The sequence below is a fragment of the Camellia sinensis genome, chromosome 14 (assembly GCF_055761805.1).
Source record: "Camellia sinensis isolate YWXY chromosome 14, ASM5576180v1, whole genome shotgun sequence".
Taxonomy (NCBI): domain Eukaryota; kingdom Viridiplantae; phylum Streptophyta; class Magnoliopsida; order Ericales; family Theaceae; genus Camellia; species Camellia sinensis.
The window spans coordinates 65,348,406-65,372,542 of NC_138974.1; the positions used below are offsets into that span (position 1 = coordinate 65,348,406).

The 24,137-nt window shown below is 38.4% G+C and overlaps 1 protein-coding gene and 1 pseudogene across 1 annotated transcript; one reads left to right on the forward strand and one right to left on the reverse strand.

The window, feature by feature from the left end:
- Positions 1 to 691: 691 nt before the first annotated feature.
- LOC114274400 (18.1 kDa class I heat shock protein) lies at positions 692 to 1,498 on the forward strand. The gene is given in 2 exon segments (XM_028216305.2): positions 692 to 1,271; positions 1,274 to 1,498. Coding segments are annotated over 2 exon segments (495 nt in total). The 5' UTR covers positions 692 to 832; the 3' UTR covers positions 1,330 to 1,498.
- Positions 1,499 to 2,378: 880 nt separating this feature from the next.
- LOC145807043 (DNA oxidative demethylase ALKBH2-like) lies at positions 2,379 to 10,257 on the reverse strand (annotated as a pseudogene).
- Positions 10,258 to 24,137: the final 13,880 nt, after the last annotated feature.

The following is a 24,137-nucleotide window of genomic DNA, read 5'->3' on the forward strand; positions in this document are numbered from 1 at the left end:
GCTGCCATTGCTGATGACGATTGGGAGAGAGAGAGAGGAAGAGAGATGATGAAGAGAGTAATATGGGGTTTGGGCCTCAGTCGCTGGCAAGGGTTGGGCGGAATGGGCTCTGCTGGAGGTAGAGAGAGAGGAGGTGCCGTCGGAGAGATGGAGGGAGGAAGAGAGAAGATGATGTGAGGGAATGGGCTCCGACAGGGAAGGTTGGGCTCTAATGGAGAGAGAGAGAGAGAGGGGCTGCGTTTTCAGAATTTGAAATCAAAAAGAGATAAATGGGAGAGACACATGAGAGTGAGAGAGAGTGAGAGGCTGTCTGTTGAAAATAAGAGACAAATGAGATGTGATATTTTGGGCCATTAGATTAAACCAATCTAATGATTCAAATTTTGACACAGGTATAAACGCCATATCAGAATTCAAAAACCGAGCTTCTTTATTATATAGATAGACATAATTTTAGAGCAATCAGGGAGGGTAAGCCCACTACATGTATTGGGCCGAGCTAGCTTCTATGTGGATATTTCAGTTGGGATTTAGGACATTGTCTAGAGATTTCTCGCACGAACTAGAAAGTTCGCCAGTATTTACTCCAAAAAAAAAAAAAAAACAAAAAAAAACAAAAGGTTCGTTAGCTAGCGTCGATAAGCCGCGAAAGTACTGGAACAATACCCTACTTGCTATAAATATCAAACACGTCCCTTTTTCCTCTCGTCGCAGAACATTTCCGTGTAAAAATTTCTCGGTATCCAAACAGAGTCCTTAAGGCTCCCACAAATCACATCCCTTAATTCTTTCCTTGAATTCCGATCGCATATCAAACCTCGCAGCAAGTAAGATGTCGATGATCCCAAGCTTCTTCGGCAATCAACAAGGCAGCAGCATTTTCGATCCCTTCTCTCTTGACCCCTTCAGAAACTCTCCCTTCTCCGAATTTTCCCAGGAAAATTCCGCAATCGCCAACGCTCGCGTGGACTGGAAGGAAACTCCGGAAGCTCACTTGTTTAAGGCCGATCTACCGGGGCTGAAGAAGGAGGAAGTGAAGGTGGAGATCGAGGACGACAGAGTTCTGCAGATTAGCGGAGAGAGAAAGGTGGAGAAGGAGGAGAAGAACGATACTTGGCACAGGGTTGAGCGCAGCAGCGGGAAGTTCATGAGGAGGTTCATGCTGCCGGAAAACGCGAGGATGGATCAAGTGAAAGCTTCCATGGAGAACGGAGTTCTGACTGTCACGATTCCGAAGGAGGAAGTGAAGAAGCCTGAAATCAAGTCTATTGATATCTCTGGTTAGAATTTGGTGCCTATATTGTGAATCAGTCATGTATGTGTGGTTGATGTTATTGAGAGTGTCTAAACCTTGCTTCGTGATGTAATTGCTACGTTTACTTTACGATTTAGTGAGGATTTTGAGTGTTTTGTTGAATTGTTTGTTCATTTATGTTTGTACTCTGTAATGAATCGGAATCAGATTTTAGAAAATAATGAAAGTTCTTGATTGATGCAAGCATGTCGAATCACTTTTTGTTTGTTTCACGCCTCGTTTAAAAATAGTTTATTTTAATAATTTGTTTATCTTTTTATAGAAAAGTATGTTAAAAAAAGTAAGAAAATAACATAATAATTTATATTAATTTTTTTAATTAAAATATATAATTAACAAATGGAATTTTAATTTTAATATTTCAAATAAATTTTTTATAATCTAATTTAATCTTTAAAAAAATTACTATCTATTATAATGATTTATAGCATTATGCAAGCATATTATATAAAGAAGGGTGGTGTTATATATCTACTATATCAATTAATATTATGTTATTATTATTAACTTTATTTATTATATAAATTATAAATATTTAATACTTTTAAAAGTATATTATATTATTTATTAGTATATTAATTAATATATTAATTAGGATATGAAACATTATTTTTATAAAGAATCTAAATAAATTTAAGACAAAATTGAATGGTGAATAAATATTTCTTTTACGAGAATTAATATTTATTTCTGCCAAAGAAATATAAAATGGTACGTGCAAACTGATTCCAAGGGCGAAGAGTAACTATTCTAGAGTTTTTGCAACACAACGAGGGTGTGAACTACTCAATTGCTTCTTGTTTTACCCTCGGTTATGTTCTCGCTAGCTTTTTCAATTTTATAACACCATCATATTTCTTTTTCAAAAAATCAAAGTACAAGCACAATCTTAAAAAACTGGTAATGTTTAATTGATCATCGAAATCCTCGTTCTACGTCTTACCACTGCCTTTTATATCACATGTACATCTTTCAGTAACATTCATGACAAAAACGAACAAAAATATTACACAAAACACATAATATTTGCAGATCAAGCAAAATGCAAAATGGCTAATATAAATCAAAAAACACGCCTAAATGTAAGATTAATTCATGTGGCCTCTGCTTTAGCACGTTGTGGTACTGAATGGAGCCAATCATGTTGAGTGTAACCTCTCATCACAAACAGTGATCCATGCTTCAACATAAAAGAGTGCAGGATGTCACGTACTGACTTATTAGGGGTGTGAGTTCTACATCAAGTATCTTGCAAGTGCATTAGTTTGTGAGCGGCAAGACAGGTAGGATAGATCCCTATCGCATCTCCTAGGTTGGTCCTTGAGCATAATACACGGGGGTAGGCAGTACCACTCGTGGAGCCGGCTTCTTGGGAGAATGACAAGCGCCCAGCCCGTAACAAGTGGTATTAGAGCCAGCCTAGGGGCACTGTGATGGGGACAGTACGTGAGACTTACACCAAGCACCTTCATTGTGGGGTCCGCACCAAGGGTGGTGTCTGCGCGGGGTGGGTTTCCCATGGGTAGGGGAACGAACAAGCATGGAGACAGGCAGGGTAATGTCCCCCTAACGAGGGCGTCAGGGACTGGCGGTGGTAGCATGTCACGTACCGACTCATTGGGGGTGCGAGTTCTACACCAAGCACCTTGCAAGCGCATTAGTTTGTGAGCGGCAAAGAAAGTAAGGTAGATCCCTATCGCATCTCCTGGGTTGGTCCTTGGGCATAATACACGAGGGTATGCAGTACTACTCGCAAAGCTGGCTTCTCGGGAGGATGACAAGCGCTCAATCCGTGACAAGGAGGACCAAATGGTTGCTCTTCTTCAATTGCTTGGTACCAGGTTCACACTTCACTCTTTTCCCTAGCAATCACATGAGAAAATCGTATTGTTGGAAGTATAAATCAAAGACTGAAATTAAACTTCAAATGGGTATAGGGGAGCCACATAAGATGGCATAAATTGTTGTGGTGTGGTAACAAATTATGTATATGTATACCAAACTAAATGATGGAACTTCTCCAATTAAATCATAATAAAACAACATTAAAATAAATAGTTGATAAGATAATTGACTCTGTTTGAGTCATCTTACTTGGTTACTTCTTCAATAGGAATTGACGGCCACATCCAAAGGAAACTGAGGTGATTTCCAGAGTTGGCCCGTAAAGCTTGTCATCATTAGAATGCCAAGACGCATATTATACCTATTTAGGACCAAGCTATTAAATTTGCTCCCGGGAAGAGCTTCATGGACCTAACAATAATAGTGATAACAACAATTAATGTACTAAGTGCGATTAAGTAGGCCAACAAATATGAATAGTGGAGAAACAATAAGGAGAGCTTATATCACAGAAACAATAAGGTGAGCTTAATACAAGCATTCTTACTGCATCCAAAATGTCCGTAAGTGGAGGGAAATCATCCCAAGAGTATGCTTTAGGCTGATGTCCACTGTATGTAACACCTTGAAGGCCTTTGTTTGCAACATACACTACAGGAAATTGGGGATTTAATGGTGTTTAATTAACGCCGTTTTATTAAACGTCATTGTTTCTAATAATTAACGGCATTTTTTAAACGTCACAATTGTTATTAAGTAAAACGGTACCGTTTTGTTAATTGAAGACGTTTAAAAAGTGCCTCCAAATCATGTCTCTCTTCACACCCACTTCTGTCTCTCCAAACCTTTATTTTGAAAACCCTGTCTTGAGCATCGCCGCCTCTTTCTCGCTTCACTCAAATCTCTCACTCACTTTTTTACTCTCACTCAAATCTCTCTCGATTCTTCTTCAGTTCAGTGATCCTTCTTCATTCTTCTTCAATTCGGTGATTCATCTCAGGATTACGATTTTGAAGTTCGATTTTGAGCACAGCTTCGTGATTTATCTCTGTGGATTTGGAAGTCTTCGTCTTCTTCGATCAGAGGTTAGTTGCTCTCTCTCTCTCTCTCTCATTCAAATCTCTCTCGATTCTTCTTCAGTTCAGTGATTCTTCTTCGATTCTTCTTCAGTTCGGTGATTTATCTCGGGATTACAATTTCGAAGTTCGATTTTGAGCGCAACTCCGTAATTTATCTCTGTGGATTTGGAACTCTTCGTCTTCTTTGATCAGAGGTTAGTTGTTATGTTTGTGATTTATCTATGTTTCTTCTGTGCTCTGGATCAGTGTTTTGAAAAATGCTGAACTAGTGTTTTGAAAAATTGGTCTCAGTGATTTCATCTCTGTTTCATTAATTGTTTTTCACTGATGTGTTGCTCTGCACTATGAGATCTAGATTGTGCTTTCAGTAATTGGTCTCAGTGATTTCATCTATGTTTATATTATGTTCAATCTGTCATCGATGTGGTTATGGATTTTGATTTTTGTGAATTCGTGTGTGATTGGATAATTCTGTTTGGAATTGTGGAATTCACTGATCTGTGTCGAGGTGGTCTGATCATAGGATTCTTCTCAATGTCTATTTTTGCATTACAATTTAATTTATATTATTGTTTATTGGGGATTGTTTGACTTTGCTCCCTAAAATTAGGTTGTGTTTGGTTGAATACAAATTAGGAGTTGGGAGAGACCACCAATTTTAAGCACCATCAGCAAAAGCAGTCATAGATTTCTGCCTATCATACAGCCCAAGGTAAATAAGGTGCTCCGTTTTGATCTTGAGGTGAGGAAAAAAGAAGAAGAAATGATTGTGGTCTCTCATTTAGGTGAGAAAAGACCTTGATAAAAAAAAAAAGTAAAACTCATGAATTGCATTGACATCATCTTGTATCTTGATTGGTCTATTGGGTTATCGGCCATAGATAATTTAGTTTTGGAATGTTGGCTAAATTAACTAATGGATTTAACTTCAATACCCTTAGACATGGTTTTATGTACCTATGTGTCAGTTGAAATGAACTATGCAAACTTTGTATTGCCCTGTTCAAATGTGGCTTCCTTAATTGTTTAAACGTTGGGCCAGTTTGTTCAAATGCACATTGTTCTACCCTGAACAATGCTCTATCCTAGTTTGTATGTTCAAACGCAGACATTGTGATCGTGTGCTGGGCAGAGCTTGTGGAGAATGAAGTCAAAGTGAGAGACTAGACAGAAGTGGATAGCGAATTGCTCAGTGTTAGAACAGGTACCATCTGTGCGTCTGAATCTACTTAATCTTGGAGCACAAGTGGTTTGTTTGTCCCATGGTTTTTTACCCTTTTGGGTTTTCCACGTTGAATAGTATCTCTCCGTGTGATTGCTTATTTCTATTTATTAATTGGCTCTTAACTCAGTAAAATCTAGTAAATCTGCTAATTTTAAAGACTCTTGTTTATTTTTTTAGAATTTGTTGATAGATAGTAAATTTTGATCATAGTGAACGCTTTTAACTATTTGTCTTGTGAGTATTAATCTTTCTCCTGGCCATATTCCTCTCCCAAAGAAGTAAAGAAGTTATATTTTTATTAATATTGTTTATAAAAGCACCTCATTTCTAGTGCATAAAATATAGAATCACTATTTTTATCATGTGTATTTAAATAATGGTATGTTGCAGATGGCCTTTTATTGAAGGCTATTGGGTATGTAGCTTGCAGATCTGGTGATTCTGCAGAAAGTAAGCCATCTTTTGCTTTGACCACAAAGAGCTATCCGCTTATAAATGGTCTTGTATTGTTTTCCATTTTATGTTTTCAATGTTTTTCATCATAATTTGGAAAAAGATATGAAAATGTTAAAATGCTTATGAATATTGTTATACGTGATGGGCAATCAGTCTCCAAGCTATATATGGAAAACTCTATAGTTTAATCCCAAAAAGTTGATCAATCTGTTTCGTTATTGATTTAAACCAAATTTATCTGCTTTCGCTCATCTTATGAATGCCATTATTGTTATCAATTTAGTTATCAGCTGGTATTTTTGTGATGTCTTTTTTTTTTTCCTAATAATTTTATTCTGCATGATGCAGCGACATGGCATAAGTCCCATGGAAATAAAATATGAATGGTGTCTTATGATGTCAGAAAAATATGATGTCTTCTATGAATTATGAGATATGTCTCTATTACTTTTTTTTTTTTTTTTTGATAAATATGCTCTTCCAAGTTTGGCTCTTGGAACCTCAGTGTTTGATTTATTCTGTGCGCTTGGGTTTGTTAGTTGTACTCTTCACTTTCATTTTTCAAGTGCAAGTGTTTGCCAGCATTCACATGTGTCCTTTACAAACAAATACTCGTTCAAATTCTTCTATAATAAGATCATGTCATTGTTTAGAAGATTTATTGTTGGAATGGGGGGTAGATGTCATGACCCAAACCCGCCCCTATGGGTTTAGCACCGTAACCGGCCAGTAATCCGAGATTACCGAAGGCCTGCTTAACAGTCAAACAATAATACAGAGTACACGAGCATGGCGGAAGCCAAAACAGTAAATAGACAATGTCCAATGAGCTGTGACAGTCTGTATGCAAAAAGACTTTTCATAAATATGCACATTCAAAACAAAAGAGTACATACATACATCATATACAGTTATTCAGGTTAGGGACCGGATCCCTACCATAATAGTACAGTACGATGTCATTCAATCTATACAGTAATTACAAAACAGATGCAAAAAGAGGGAAACTAAAACACCCCCGAAGCCCTAGCTTGACAGGCTCGGAACCTCGCAGTGAGGCACAATGGTTGGCTTTGACAAAAGGAAGTCTAACCCACGCTCCTATCAAGAACACACATCCGTAGTAAATCCTCTAGAGTCTAGATGGTTCTTTCCGACTGACCATCTGTCTGAGGATGGTATGCACTACTCAATCTCAATTTAGTACCCAATGCAGTTTGTAGACTTTGCCAGAATCTCGATGTAAACTTCGAGTCCCTATCTGAAACAATGGACACAGGCACTCCATGCAATCTCACAATTTCATTAATATAGAGTATAACCAATTTGTCCACATTATAAATTGTTTTGACAGGTAAGAAGTGAGCAGATTTAGTCATTCTATCAACAATAACCCAAATTGAGTCCATACCTTTACTAGAGCGAGGTAAACCAACGATGAAATCTATGGTAATATGTTCTCATTTCTACTCCGATATCGGTAAGGGTTGCAGTAAGCCTGCGGGTCGTTGATGTTCAGCTTTAACTTGTTGGCAATGAAAACATTTTGACACAAAATCAGCAATTTCTTTCTTCATTCCCAGCCACCAGAAATTCAGTTTCAAATCTTGAAACATTTTCGTATTTCCTGGATGGATAGACAATTTTAAATTGTGGCCCTCTTACAGGACTCTTCTTTTCAATTCAGAATCATTCGGTACACATAATCTTCCCTGGAATTTCAACACATTACTTTCAAATTTGAAATCCAATCTCGGTTTGGATTCTCGTTCTTCGATGATCTTCTTCAATAAGTCATCCTGTTGCTGTTTCTCTTTAATTTCTTCAATCAGTGCCGGTTGAGCAGAAATAGCAGCTATTGTCCCACCTTGTTCTTGCAAAACAATCTCAATTTCAGATTTCTCAAGGTCACAAAGCAACTCTTTCTGTCCGGTGAGTAAACAGGCTAAGTTTCCAATCGATTTCCGACTCAGTGCATCGGCAACGGTGTTAGCTTTCCCCGGATGATACAAAATCTGTAGATCATAATCTTTTATCAGTTCTAACCACCTCCGCTGCCTCATGTTCAGTTCTTTCTGTGTGAAGAAATACTTTAAACTTTTGTGGTCTGTGTATACCTCACATATAGCCCCATAAAGGTAGTGACGCCAAATTTTCAGTGCAAACACTACTGCGGCAAGTTCTAAGTCATGGGTCGGGTAGTTCTTTTCATGCGGTCTCAGTTGTCGGGAAGCATAGGCAATAACTCTCTCATTCTGCATTAAAACACATCCCAAACCCTTATGAGAAGCATCACTAAAAATGGTAAAACCATCCGTACCTGAAGGTAGGGTAAGAACCGGTGCAGTCACAAGTCGAGTTTTCAACTCTTGGAATGTTGATTCCCTTTGGTCAGTCCAGTCAAATGATATCCCTTTCTGAGTCAACTGCGTCAGTGGTAAGGCAATTTTGGAGAAGTCTTTGACAAATCTTCTGTAATACCCGGCTAATCCCAAAAAGCTTCAGACTTCTATAACATTTGTTGGTCTAGGCCAATTTACCACGGCTTCAACCTTCTGTGGGTCAACTGAAATGCCATCTCTACTAATAACATGTCCCAAAAACATAACATGATCAAGCAAAAATTCACATTTAGACAGTTTAGCATACAGTTTCTGTTCCCTTAAGGTCTGTAAGGCAAGTCTCAGATGATGTTCATGTTCTTCTCTACTTTTAGAATAAATCAGAATGTCGTCTATAAATACAATAATAAAGTCATCGAGGAATGGTTTAAAAATTTTGTTCATAAGGTCCATAAATACAGCAGGTGCATTGGTAACTCCAAAAGGCATAACTAGGAATTCTTAATGTCCATACCTCGTTCGAAAAGTAATTTTGTCAATGTCCTCTAGTTTAACTTGCAGCTGATGATATCCGGATCTGAGATCAATCTTAGAGAACACTTGAGCACCATGTAACTGATCAAATAAGTCATCAATACGCGGCAATGGATATTTATTTTTCACAGTTACCTTGTTCAGTTCACGGTAGTCAATACAAAGTCTCAGTGAGCCGTCTTTCTTTTTCACAAATAAGACAAGTTCGCCCCATGGCGAAGTACTGGGCCTGATAAACTTCTTATCTAATAGTTCTTGTAGTTGCACTTTAAATTCTTTCAGTTCAGTCGGAGCCATTCGGTAAGGAGCTTTGGATACTGGCTGTGTACCCGGAATCACATCAACGGTGAACTCAATCTCCCTATCAATCAAATCCCCTGGCAGATCATCTGGGAATACATCTAGAAATTCTCTGACTATAGGAATATTGTTCACATCAGTATTATCATCAGTAGGTACAGTCAATACAGAACATAGGTACCCTTTACACCCCTTTCTAATCAATTTACAAGCTTTCATAAATGAAATCAGATATGGGGGAGGTACTACTCCTACTATGTTAAACACAAATTCAGGCAGTCCGGGTGGACGGAAAACAACTTGGTTTGTTACACAATCTATGGTAGCATGGTATTTTGTTAACCAATCCATTCCCAATATCACATCAAAATGATCTATATTCAATGGCAGTAAATCAATATACAAATGTGCCTCTCCAACAATGATTTCATATGCAGGGTACATAAAAGCACAAGTCATAGATCCCCCAACAGGTGAAGATACAGCAAACAAGTAATTCATGGGTTCCAATGGTCTATTCAATTTTCGCGAAAAAGCATGCGATACATATGAATGCGTAGACCCCGAATCAATCAGTACATAAGCATTTTGGGTACAAATAGAAAGGATACCTGACACAACGGTCTTGATATTTTGTATGTCTCCCGGTACGAGTGCGAACACTCGGCCTTGCCTCATAGGCTCTTTCCCAGTAGCTTTGGGGTTGGGTTTCGGTGGAGCAGTTGATGCTGCGCCGCTGGCTGCAGCTTTACTATTGCCCTAAGGAGCAGAGGGGCAATCTTTTACCATGTGGCCCACCTTACCACACCTGTAACAAGCGCCAGATAATTTATAACAAACCCCTTTGTGTTTCTTACCACATTCAGAGCAGGGTGGTATAGAACCACTTCCCTGACTAGAGCTGGTGGTTGACCTTGAGTTTTGCTATTTGTTCAATGAATTGTTTCTGCCCTTCTTGAATTTAAAACCTCGTTTCTTCCCGCGCCACTCAGTTGCGGGTGTTTCAGTCTGTTTCAAGGCTTTGATATTTGCTTCGGCCATAATGGCTCGGTCAAGAACGTCCACATATTTCAGTAACTTTAGCACATTGATTATGTCCAGTATTTCTACATTTAGGTCGCCTTCAAACTTTTTGTCCTTCTTGTAGTTGGTGTCCACCATGTGTGGTGCTTATCTAGCAAGTTCGGTGAACTTTGTCTCATATTCCGCGACAGACATGGTGCCTTGTTTCAGTTGTTCAAACTCAGTCACTTTTCTGCCCTTGACACACTGAGGGAAGTACTTTTCGAAGAAGGACTCCTTAAATTGAGCCCAGGTCGTGATAGTATTTGGATCACGGATTAACATCCACCACTTCTAGCTTCTTCTTGTAAGGTGAAGGTAGCTAGCAACACTTTATGAGCTTCAGAACATGGAAAAATCTCAAATAACTTTTTAGTCTCAAGAACCCAAGCTTCAACTTTTAGTGGTTCAAGGCCTCCCTGAAAGGATGGCGGTTTCATCTTACTAAACTTCTGTGTCAGAGGTATTATGTCATCATTAACAGATGGCTCTGGCTGTACCGGAGGAGGTGGGGGCTGTTGGTTCTATTGTTTTTCTAGTCTTTCAGTTAGTAGTTCCACCATTCTCTCCAACCTTGTCATTCTTGCCTCAGAGGATTCAGTTTCGTCAACATTTCTTGCGCTGTCCATTTCACTATAGGCAGTTATAACAATTATAAGCATAGGCAGTTGCATACTTAGACAGATTATCACATCAACAGTCATATTCATGTCTTAGCCACACACTTATCATGCTCATGCAATTCCCTAATCACTTTTCTAGGACATCCTATAGCTCATTTGGACACGTGTGTGCGGTATAACTCGTGATTAAGTATCGCTCTGATACCACTCTGTCACGACCCAAACCCGCCCCTATGGGTTTAGCACCATAACCAGCTAGTAATCCGAGATTACCGTAGGCCTGCTTAACAGTCAAACAATAATACAGAGTACAGGAGCATGGCGGAAGCCAAAACAGTAAATAAACAATGTCCAATAAGCTGTGACAGTCTGTATGCAAAAAGACTTTTCATATATATACACATTCAGAACAAAAGAGTACATACATACATCATATACAAATATTCTGGTTAGGGACCGGATCCCTACCATAACAGTACAGTACGATGTCATTCAGTCTATACAGTAATTACAAAACAGATGCAAAAAAGGAAAAACTAAAACACCCCCGAAGCCCTAGCTTGACAGGCTCAGAACCTCGCAATGAGGCACAGTGGTTGGCTTTGACAAAAGGGAGTCTAACCCACGCTCCTAGCTCCGGTCTGGTGCCTGTACACCTACATATATATATGAGCAGTGAGCTAAAGCCCAGTGAATAACATAATGCGTAAAGAGGTTAAGAATGAATGCCCTTTCAGTATTGAAAACAGTTAATTGATTCAGTATATCAGTCATTCAGTCATAATAGTCATATGTGGTACATCCAATAGCAGAACAGTACAGTAAACAGTAGGTCTTGAAAGACCGAACAGTCAATGATGGCCATCAGTAATGGTTCCAAACATGGGAACCGACAGAGATCTCTGTAATAGTAGCAGTAACAGTAACAGTAGTTGCTAAGAATGCCACAATACAGTTCAGAATAGAGGACAAACATTCATTCAGTTAACAGTAAACAGTTTAGAAAACAGTTTAGTTAATCATTCAGAAAATATTCATTTTTGAACATATCTTTACAACATTGTTACTCACAAAGTTCTGGGCTACAGATAAGCTAGAGCGTGTCTCCAAATGCCAACCCTACACAGATACAAAGTGAACACACACAAAGCTACACAGTTGGGAAAAATAGTAACTTAATCCCTATCTTGACTCGGTGTGGCTCTACATCAATTTCCTCATTAAGATGTCTTAAACTAGGCCTAAGAATGCCTAGAATGAAATGAGGATGCAAAGATGCACTTAGAAAACATTTTTAGAGTTTTCAGAAAACAAAGGTCTCGCTCGAGCGTAGGATTCCCCGCTCGAGCGGACATGCAAACAAAAGACTCCGCTCGAGCGTAAACTTTCCCGCTCGAGCGTACTGAAAAAGTACTAGATGTGTGAAAATCACGCTCGATTGGGCGCTCGATACCCACTCGAGCGTGTGAAAAAAGTCCTCGCTCGAGCGTCCAATACCCCGCTCGAGCGGACTGTAAAATAGTGCAAAGTGCTGGAAGCACAATTTTCCCGCTCGAGCGGAAATCCAAATTCTGGAAACTCCATATTCGAACCTCAAGCTCAAAAACAAGTTTTAATGTACTAAATTCGATCCTTTTGGGCTAATTTTCTGGAAAACACTTCAAAACTCATAATATAACATGTTTCAAAGGTCAATTTGAGAAATCAAAACCCAAAGGTAGTTCAATTAAATCCAATTTCAAACCAAACTTTCAAGAACATGATAAACATGTACATGCATGAATTTAAACAATTCAAAGCTTCAAATGCTAGCTCAACTGAGCCAATTCTTTTCAAAACAAGATAAATTCATGGTCCTTAGCAAAAATATGAACATGCATGTGATAATTTTCCATGAAGACAACTTTAAACTCATCAATATAGGCATGCATGCATGAAATGAGCTTCAATTCAACATATAGAACCAATTCTAGACTTTAACTCACTAAATTTCCATGATTCATGAGGATACAACTTAAATACATAAACCAAGGGATAGAATCTCTACCTTAGGTTTCCAATTACAAGTCTAGAGGCTCAATTTTGGCAAATTCTCTAATAATTCTTCCAATTTCCAACCAATCAACAAGTTGAACTCAACTCTCTCACTCTCTCTCTCTCTTGGTCGGCTAGGAGCTCAAAAAGAATGAACGAGATGATGCACAAGATGGAATAAAACAAGCCTCAAAATGTTTGGTGTAGTGGCCCACTAATAGGGCAAAATTGTAAATAATGCAACTTGTGGGATTTAGCTTATTTTAATCTAATTTAATCATACCAAATCACATTTCAGATAAATACACCATAAAATCACATAAATTATGATTAACACATATCACTAACCAATTTCAGATTCGGCCGCCGATAAGGCCTTCAATTTGCAGTTTAAAGCATAAAACATGAACAGATAACTTAACAGTCAACAGATAGATATGCATTCAAACTAGCACAATCAATCAATCAGTTTAGTGATTTCAGTTAAGTCAGTCAATTATCATAATCAGTCTCAGTTTAACAGTGATCAGTGGTTTATCAGTAAACAGTGGTGAGGGTTGTCACAGTAGACTAGGTTTAGCTCTTACCTTTATATGATTTGCAAAGAGTGGCTTCCATTGGAATTAGACTTGCAATCTCATATGATTGGTAAATTGACATGTTTCTTTTCAATTTTATTATTTAATTTTGACCATCTACTGGTTAAAATAATTATTAGCCATGTCATGCTAATACTGCTAAATGCTAATACTACCTGGTTAATCCTTGATTATAGCTTTAATTTGAAATAGGTTAGACTTGCAATCTTTCTTCACACCCTCTTCTATCTCTCCAAACCTTTATTTTGAAAACCCTATTTTGAGCACAGCCATCACTCACTCACTCTCTCACTCTCTTGCTCTCTCTTTCTCTCAAAGGATCGATTGTGGGGTAGATTAACCTCACTTTTGTTTTCCTTGCATTCCTTGGTTCTCTCTCTAGTTCATTGGAAGATTTGAATTAATTTTCCTGAAAGGCTGTTGGCCATTTGCTTAGGTTACAATTCAGTCAACCTTCTTTTTGGTTACAAATAATACTCAGTTTCTTGCTTCCTCTTAATGACTAGTTTTTGGTAGAATGTTACATCGCTATAATGCACCAAAAAAAAAAAAAAGGAACATCATTTTTTGATAAACCCTGTTGTATGCTTCTGTAAATTGCTTATTGCAGCTTATTTTAAAGTATTGTTTTTGGGTGATGCAGGGTAATGATGGTGAAGATATAATTTCTAATTTACGCAATGGAGCTGCAGCTGAAAATGCTCTTGCCATAATGCAAGAAAGGGGTTTTTCAAATCCAAGAAGATCTAGGCATTGGCTGACTCCTGGAACAGTCAAATTTGTTGCGTTTCATGTTCTTTCTCTTGAAGGAAGTAATGGCCTAACAGTATTAGGAGTTGCAGAAAAGATTCAAGTAATCAAAGATTAGTATTTTATGATCCTTGCATTGTCTGTTATCCCTTCAAATTATTTAATCTTTATTTTTTCCCATGTAAGAAATCTGGTCTTCGGGACCTCACAACAAGCAAGACACCTTAAGCATCTATCGTTGCTGCATTGTCAAGAGATTTAAAGCTTTTTGAAAGAACAACTCCTTCGACATATTGTGTGTGTACCCCTATAGGAAGGATCCTGTTGATATTAAGGCAATCCTTTTTGCAGCCAGGGAAAAAATTTAAATATTTAAAAATGGATATCTTGATGGAGAAGATGCAGAGGATGTAGAACATGATGATGTTGAAAGAGATGAAGATTCTGAAAGTGACATAGCTGAGGATCTAGAGGCTGATGATTTAGGTACTGAGCTGAAGCCAAACAATGAAGCTCTATCTTGTGAAGCAAACAGATATCTAGCAAAAACTTTACCTGCAGATGGAAAGGACACCTACCATGATAAGGTTATGGAAACTCCAGAAGTTGGTGTTAAGAATTTGGGTGATAGTTCACCTTTGATGCAGTCTGAAGGGTACAAGGAGGTAAAAAGCATTGGTGCTTCTGTTGATCAATCTATTGATGTTGCTGGAATCTACAATGAGGCAGCTACTCTTAATCAAGAAGACATGGTTATTGATGAAAGTAACTCTGGTGAACCATGGGTTCAAGGATTTATGGAAGGTGAGTATTCTGATCTGAGTGTTTAGGAACGCCTTAGTGCCATTGTTGCTTTAATTGGCGTTGCGAATGAAGGAAACTCAGTTCGCATTATTCCAAAGGTAATATTGTGTATTCTCTTGACTTAAGGTATTTATTATTATTATTATTTTCTGGTTTTGCTTGTTTGTGATATGAAATGTGGGAGTTTTTCAGGAACATTTGGAAGCCGCAAATGTGGATAGAGGTACAACTTGATAAACGCCGAATGAAACATTGTGATGATGAATATAGTGTTCCACAATATCTGTTGTTTGTACCAATGGAGATTAAATTTCTTCATAGATAGGTTGTTGTTTAGATATAGATGGTGATCTGTTCTGTGGACTTCCCTAATTTTCACATAGATCTTGTTTACTGTCTGATCTGAACTTCAAAATATTTTGGCTCATCTTTGGTGTTTGTGAATTGGGTTTTGCTATGTCTTTTCTAGTTCTCTAAACTTTGAAATTCTAATTGCTGGTTTGGGTGTGTAATTGAATATATTGATTGGATGAAACCATTTATTTGCATCACTTTTATTAATTTGCTTTGCAAGTTCTGATTCAATTGATTGCTTGACAATGAAGGTGGTATAACAATTTGGTTTCTTCATTGTCTCCTCTCTCTCTCTCTCTCTCTCTCTCGGCCTTCTTTTTTCAATTAATTGGTTGGGAAAGTACTACTTGGTGATTATTGTTTCATTATCTTTTTGTCGTGCTGGTTAAAGTGGCTTTGCTATGCTCTTTTTGGCTTTCTTTTGTACTAGAGATCTGAAACTGGTTTTTCGATTATTCTCACGTTGTTCTACTGGTCATGGTCCTTACATATGAAAGTGGGGTGTGATTTTCTTCTCACATATGTTATCCAAAGAATCACATATTACATATTTAATTTCTAATAACATTTTTTAAGTGTTCTGAATCTTTCTCCTATGGTGTTACTAATTCTCTTAGAAAAGCTAATGAAATAATTTCAGAGGTAATTATTCTTTCTCCTTCCTGTGTCTTTCTATATATATATATATATAATTTTTTTTTTTACTTTAACAATGAAGCAAAATTCGAAATGACAACTTTTCTAAAAAAGTTGGACCAATTTGATATCATCAGGGTATGCCGAAATAAGTATTTAGTATCTGTGACCCATAAAAAATTTCATTATGTATATTAGAAAGTAGCTCTCGTCTTATTATTCTCCAAATGAATATGAATTTGATTTCTCCCATTATGCTTAGGTTTAGGCTTTTGCAATGAAATTTTTTGTGTTGTTGCATTGGTAATTCATCTAGTGAATGAATTATTGAAATTAAGTGATATTACCATCAGTGGCTGCTTTGTTATGATTTCTCTATGTAATGCATTTGGACATGGGAATGGCTCTCCATGGAATTGAAATAGTCTAGATTTGTTTTGATTGTCTGGTGTTGATCCTTTTTCAGTTCTTCAGTATAGTAAATCTGTTAAGGATCGAAAGTTCGACAAAGATATTACTGTTGGCCTAATTTGCAGTGAACTACAATGTTCATACGGCTAAGCTACTTGATAGAGGAAGGAATAGTACGTATAAGTAATATTGCTCTACATGAGTAATCCTTGAAGTAACATGACTAACTAGTTGGCATATAATGTGCAGAGGCTGCGATTGAGTTTGCCATTTCCCTTATTCAAACACTATTGATCAATGATTCAAAAGTCATTTCCAAACTTGATAATTTCTTTGATGCGTTGGCTAAGGTTTGTGACTATTCATTTTGTTTGATATGGTGGCTAAATCAGATTGTGCCTGGTTCTGATTGAGATCTTACCTATAGCTTGCAACTAGGCCTGGATCTCCAGAGTCATTACAACAGCTGGTTAAGGTTGCCAGGAATCCTGCTACCAATCCTGCTACTTTTTTTGATGTTTTTGTTAGGGAGGATAATACCAGACAAGCTACAGAGCAGAAGGTTATCAGAAATATTGGTCTAATTGTCTAATATTTCTTTGCATCTTAACATTTTAACATTTTAATTGTCTAATATTTCTTTGCATCTTAACATTTTAATTTCTGCTGGCACAGGCCCCAGGTCTCTCTGTAGCAAGCAAGGAAGATTATAACATAATGGAGTCAGTGGAACCAAATCCTACTGGTTTTCGTGAGCAAGTTATATATGACCTTTTGTTGTTCAACATGCTCTTCATAATTCTGAATCAGTAGAAATGAATTTGGTGCTTTTTTGCCATGGTTAAAAATTGGTTGTTACCATTGCATAACGTTATCCTTGGCTTTCCTTACGTTGTGGCAATCTATTGGTTGGATTAAAACCATGGTCGTATCAACAGTAAGAGAATTTTACACTCCTATATCAGTCATAGTGGCATAATGTTTATTATGTGCCATTTTGGCCCATTACAGAATGTTAATTTGATAGTACCTCATAAATTATTCCAGACCTCATTTTCTTTGACTGCTTTTTCAATAAAAAAATGACTAGGAAACTTGGGGGGTGGATTGGAAAATTTTCTCGTTAGAAATTGGAGCTGAAGCTGGAGGGTCAACTAAATATTTGTAGTAATCATTTCCTGCTAGAACATGTGTTTTCTGTAGGTTTCAGTGCTGTTTTCATAATGGTATACGATAAGTGAACTCTCCGGTGCAAATGATGCAGCTTGCGCCCATTATGTCTTACAATTGCAGCAAAGTGGATTGCTGGAAGGGAATGATTTGTCAGATTGGTTTTTCCGCTGTCTCACTGTAAATTTTCTTCTCTGAAGTTATGTCCACAGTATTATAGTCTGAGTTCTGAATTCCCCTTCCCTCTTATTCTCTCTTATTTTTTTAACTCAGGAACTTTCTATGTCACATTGCCTATCTTCTGAGGTGATTAGTTCTAGCCCTCTGCAATCACCTCAACAAGTCCAGGCCCTCTCCTTCCTTGCTATTGATATCTATTCAAAACTTGTCTTGTCGATCATAAAGGTAGATATCTATTTCCCTCTAGATATATAATATGGTTTTCTTTTTCACATTTATTATTCATGGCTTGACTTTTAATGTTGTAAATTGCTAGATTTTCCCTGTAAATTGCTAGTTTAGATGAATTCAAATTTCTTTTTTTCTTGGAATAATAGCCATCAAGCCGAGGTATTTAATTCAAAAGCAGGGGAAAAACTTCTTGACATAATTCTCAAGAAGGTATTAGCTCATATTATGTTTTAGGGCCTTGTTAATGTGTGTCCTAAGTGTACATATATTTGTATGATTTTGATTGTACAAGCATAGAATGTACAATCATTTTAACCTGCATATCATGTGTCTTCAACAAAATCCTGTATTTTAAATTTTAATATACATATGAAGAACTACTTGCCTGTCTCTGTGTACATTCTTGTTCATGGCCATATATGCATGTGTGCATAAAAAGTTTGTTTTTTACATAATAAAAAAGGCATGGCCTTATTACTAAGTGTTTTGAGGAAAGGATGGGGGGCTGTTTAACTGCTTAGAGGGGTGTTTGACATGTTTTATGTTCGAATATGAAGCAGAGCAGATGTGATTTCTATTTTGGACTTTCTGAATAGTTTTATGGATTACTTTTATTAGTTTTTTAGAAATTCAGCCAAATGCTATTTTTATTTTTAGTTTTATTGACCATTGATATGACTCCATGGATGGACCCTTTGGCCTTTAAAGATGGTCTTTTGTTCATGAGGGTAGGGGCAAAGATCTACTTGTTAAAGTTAGGAATGATGAAAATGGAATGGAAGAGCTTTGCACCCTTTCCATGTTAGGGCCAAACTCCATGATTTCTCCCATTGTGCTTGCATATTCCGTGAGCTTGGTACCATTGAGTCAGCCCTAAAAGTTTGGATTTCAAAGGGTTCAAGATCTTATATTTAAATATATATATATATATATATATATATATATATATATGTGTGTGTGTGTGTGTGTGTGTGTGTGTGTGTGTGTGTGTCTGTGTGTCTGTGTGCGCACGCGCGTTTATTTGGGTACAAATCTAACATGTGGTTGTCATGGAAGAAAAAGGTTAAACAGGATGTCTACTGTGCATAAGTATTGGGTACAAATTCTTCAATTTATGTTTATTTTGGTAAATTAGATTACACTTTATGTTATGATGCAGGCATGTAGACCAGTGAAAACTAACAATGAACTCTCTCATCAATTTGAATTTAACTCATCCAAGCTTGAAATTTATGTTATAAGCAGGAATATATTTTTGAGTTGGGGATAATTTTTTTGGTAGTAATTTGCCATCTCTTGTATAGTTGGATCCATCATTATAGCTCAACATTTCTTTCTCTGCTGATGTCTTTGTTAAAACATGATTTTTGAATATGTTATTTTGTAATTAATGGTGATTGAATATTAAATTGAATGGGAAAGTGAATTAATATTGCATTTTGAATAGGAGTTATTATTTCATATTAGTGCTATTTTTCAATTTAATTACAGGTATTTTTTAGTTCAATAACATAAAATTAGCACAATTAAAAATAAAAATAAAAATAAAAATAAAAAGAGGCTATCACGGCGTTTCTAAAAACGTCGCTAAATATTATACCAACAGTCGAATTTTTTTGAAAAAAGAGATACGACGGCATTTAAAAAACGTCGCTAAATATTTTAGTGGCGTTTTATAATAGTCATGCAGCGACATTTCTAAAGCGACATAAAGTTATAGCGACGGCCACATCTTCGGCGTTTGATATTAAACGTCGCTAAAGTATTTGACGGCGTTTTGGAACCTATAGCGGTGTTTTTTAAACGCCGCTAAAACCCCATTTCCAGCAGTGATACCATATGTCACTCCGCTGTAAAGAACTTTTAGAAACCATGCATCATTTATGGTGTCCTTTATTATGTGAACAAACCACACAATTTTAGGTAACAAAAAGCATTAAAAAGATAAAGCACAACTCCTTGACAACAATTGAAGAAGACATTTTCTTCTTTGTTGGGATATTTCTACAAAACCTCTAATGCTGTGTGTTTTTTCTTGCCAGTTCAATTAATGGTCATAATTTTTTAAGAAATTATGAAGAGAACAGTGACTGGGGAATTCAAATTTTAGTTATTATGAAATAGAATGACTTAATAAGTATAACAAAAGATGTGAAGACACATTGGGATCAAAGAAAAAAAAAATTAATGAAAGTAAAAAGCATATATGTAGAGATATGTACTTATAACTGATTCTAATGAGTAACTGTAATATTAAACCTGAACACAATAAACTTAATTACTACCGCAGCAACTCACGAAATGAATTGAATGTTGAACTTATTTCAAGTGGTTAAGATGAAATGCTGACCTTAACACTCTTTTTGATCGTGAGTTAAGGTGAGAAAAGAAATAATTATAATTTCTCATTTAAATGAGAAATGAAAAGAAATGATTATAATTTCTCACCATTATGATTAAATAAATAAAAGAGAAAGAGAATTTGGCTTCCCATCTATCTTATTTGGATAGAGTAAATAAGAGAAAAGAAAAGAAAATAAGTTATATTCTGTGGGGATATATTTTCTGAGTACCAACACGTGGCATGGTGACGCCGACGTGTCAGCCGACATGCCACGTGTCGTGGTAGTTGTGCTGAGGTTATCTTGGCTAAGCCGAGGTTATCTCCGAAGATATCGGAATCCAAGATAATCGGATAAGGGACAAGAGTCCTAGAGAAAAGAGAAGACTTTTGCTAAGATAAGGAAAAAGCTCTTAGGGAGTTTATCTTTATCTCTTGAGAAATCCAAAGTAAGTACTAAATTGGAGTCCATAGAAGTCAGGCTTCTAGTAGGACTTGGATTGAGTAAACTATAAAAGAGAGGCACCCCCGTGGGTCTAAGGTAGATAGTTTTATACTCAAGCTTGTGAGTTTAGCACTTGATTTTCTTTGAGAGATATACTGACTTGATCGTCGGAGTGCCCCCAGGTGGAAGAGCCACCGCCGGAGCCTTTTCTTTTTTATTACAGGTTTGTTGAAGCCATCTATTCTGCCGGTGCTCTCCAGCTGATTACTAGGCGGGCAGTGTGGTCAAAAAATTACTCACACAATTTGGCGCCGTCTGTGGGAATATTAGAAGAATAGATGGCCAGTGACGGACAGAGGGAAAACATTGGGGGCGACACTCCTGCTAGGAGTGGCAGACCAATTGATCTTGACGTTGAAGGAGACAACCACAGTACAGAAAATCATGACCAGGGCCACAAAGAGAAAGACGTCGGCCAGGAGGGCCGTACTTCGAAGCGAACAGACCAAAGCAAGTATTATAACGAAGATAACCTTCAGGTATGGAGGGATAGGTGCCTACAGAGAGATGAAGAAGTAAAAGACTTGGCAAACAAGTTGGCAGACCTACAGTCAGTGGTCAACTTCATGATGCAAAACAATGTTATGCAGCCACCATACCCGCTGCAAGATACGCCGATGCCAGCAATTAATACCCAGAAGGGAGGAAGAAAAGCAATCCCTGAAGCCCCTCAGCACACCAGGAGTGGAAGGCACTCTCACCGACCTTCCAAGGAAGTCGGACGAGAGGAGCCGAGGCAAGAAGAGTCCCGAAGGACACATCGCATGAAGGATCCAGGGCCCAAAGAACATCGGCATATTCAAGGGCAAGCACTCTGCTTTGACACAACCCATGGAGAAAGATCGAAAAGGGCCCACCACGAGGCCAAAAGTAGTGTGCCAAAAAGATTGAAGTCCAGAGATAGCCGAGCTCCAGGTAGGAGTAAGGAAGACTTGAGGGATTACCTCAAAAGGAGACAGCAGAATGTTGAAGCCGATGTGACATCCCCAGTTAAGCCGAGAACACCGTTCTCGGTGGAACTGGACAAATTTGAAGCACCAAAGAGATTCAGTATGCCGAGGTTCCAAATTTATGATAGTAAGTCAGATCCCAACTTTCATGTGGGACTATACCTGAACTCAATGGCATTATACAGTGTGAACGAGTCGTTGCTCTGCAAAGTATTTCCCTCATCCTTTGGGGAAATTGCATCCGATTGGTTCCATAAACTACCGAAGGGAAGTGTAAAGACATGGGAAGGCCTGGCCGAGATGTTTGTAGCCAGGTTTATAATGAACAAACTACAGCCCTTGAGGGTCGACGCCCTGATGGCTTTAAGAATCACCAAGGAAGAAGGCCTTAGGGCCTACGCAAAGAGGTACTACGAGGTGTTCAATCGAATACCCGAATGCAACCAAGAAGTGGCGGTTGTGTCTTTCAAGAACGGCCTGAAAGATGATTGCCCACTACGGAAGTCTTTGGCAAAAACATTGCCAAAAAGCATGGAGGAACTCATGGCGAGAATTGAGAAGTACGCCAAAGCCGAGGAAGATACGTCAGGAAACAAAGAGATAAAGCAGGAGAAGGGAAACGGCTCGCCGAAGCGAGGCCGAGGTACCAACGGGCCGACCAAACAAGAAACAGAATTGAAGGGTAAACAAGCAGTGACGACGGTGTTCCAAATCCCTATCCATAAAGTCCTGGATCAAATACGAAATCAACCCTATTTCAGGGCACCGGCAAGAGCACCAGGGGAATTTATGGGAAGAAACGTTGGTAGACGTTGTGCTTACCACAATGAAGAAGGACACCCAACTCAGGATTGCAGAGCCTTAAAAGCACACTTAGAAAACCTAGTAAGGCAAGGCCATCTGAGGGACCTTGTTAATGAGGCCAGGACAAGAGAAGAACAAGCAAGATTGCCTCAAGCACCAGCAGCACCGCCTCCCCCAGCACAGCAACCACAGGCAGGAGGACCACGGGTGGTTAATGTATTCCACTCAAAGGTAAACGAAAGCGACATTCGGGTAGAAACCCAAAGAGTAAAACACTTGCAACACGTGAACCAGGTCGGATACAAAAGACCTCAGCCTGAAGAATGCCAAGGACCGATGATAACTTTCACTGAAGCCGACCTGGAGTTGGTCCAACATCCGCATAATAATGCCTTGGTAGTATCCCTCCAGGTTAGGGAATGCCAAGTGAAACGCATCCTGATAGATCAAGGCAGCTCTTGTGACATCATGTACATCAGATGTTACAAGGAGCTGGGCCTTCACCCTGACGACCTGGAACAATCCAACAACCCTATGGTCGGCTTCAATGGAACGCCGACATGGCCACTGGGCGCAGCAAGCGTGGAAGTACAAGCTGGTACTAAGAAGATCAAGACAGAATTTATGGTGATTGACACACCCTTGCCATATAACATCATCTTGGGAAGACCATGGTTGCATGCAATGGGGGCAGTTCCCTCAACACTACATCAACTACTATGGTTCCCAACAGAGCATGGGATTGAAGAAGTCAGAGGAGATCAACTGCAGGCAAAAAATTGCTCCATGGCAGCAATGAAGTCTACTTCCAGCATTCGAAAGCCAAAAGAGGCAGAGATTGAAGACGAGAACATGGAGGTCCTAGATGATGTCGACAAGGAGCCAACCGAAAAGAGTGAAGAGACACTAAAGAAAATCCTTGTCCAGGAGGGCGATGAAGAACGCTTCTTTCTTCTCGGCTCAGGCTTAGCCGAAGAAGAGGAAAGAGAACTGGAAGATTTTTTGAGAGCCAACATTGAGGTGTTCGCCTGGACACCTTACGAGATGCCTGGCATTAACCCCGAGGTCACTTGCCACAGACTGAATGTCGACAGGACGGCAAAACCTGTGATTCAACGAGCCAGAAGACCGACGTTAATGCACGTCGAAGCAGTAGAAGAAGAAGTAGATAGACTTCTGGAGGTCAGGGCCATCCGAGAAGTTCACTACCCAACTTGGCTATCCAACACAGTAGTGGTGAAGAAGAAGAACGGCAAATGGAAGGTTTGTGTAGACTTTACAAGCCTCAACAAAACCTGCCCCAAAGACAGCTTTCCTCTACCCAAGATTGACCAGCTCATAGACGCTACTTCAGGGCATGAAAGGATGAGTTTTCTGGATGCATACAGGAGGTACCACCAGATTGCCACGTACCCTCCAGACGAGGAGAAGACCACGTTCATCACCCCTAAAGGCCTGTACTATTACAAGGTAATGCCTTTTGGGTTGAAAAACGTAGAAGCAACTTACCAAAGGTTAGTAACAAAAATGTTCAAGCACCTGATTGGCAAAACGGTAGAAGTCTACATCGATGACATGGTCGTAAAG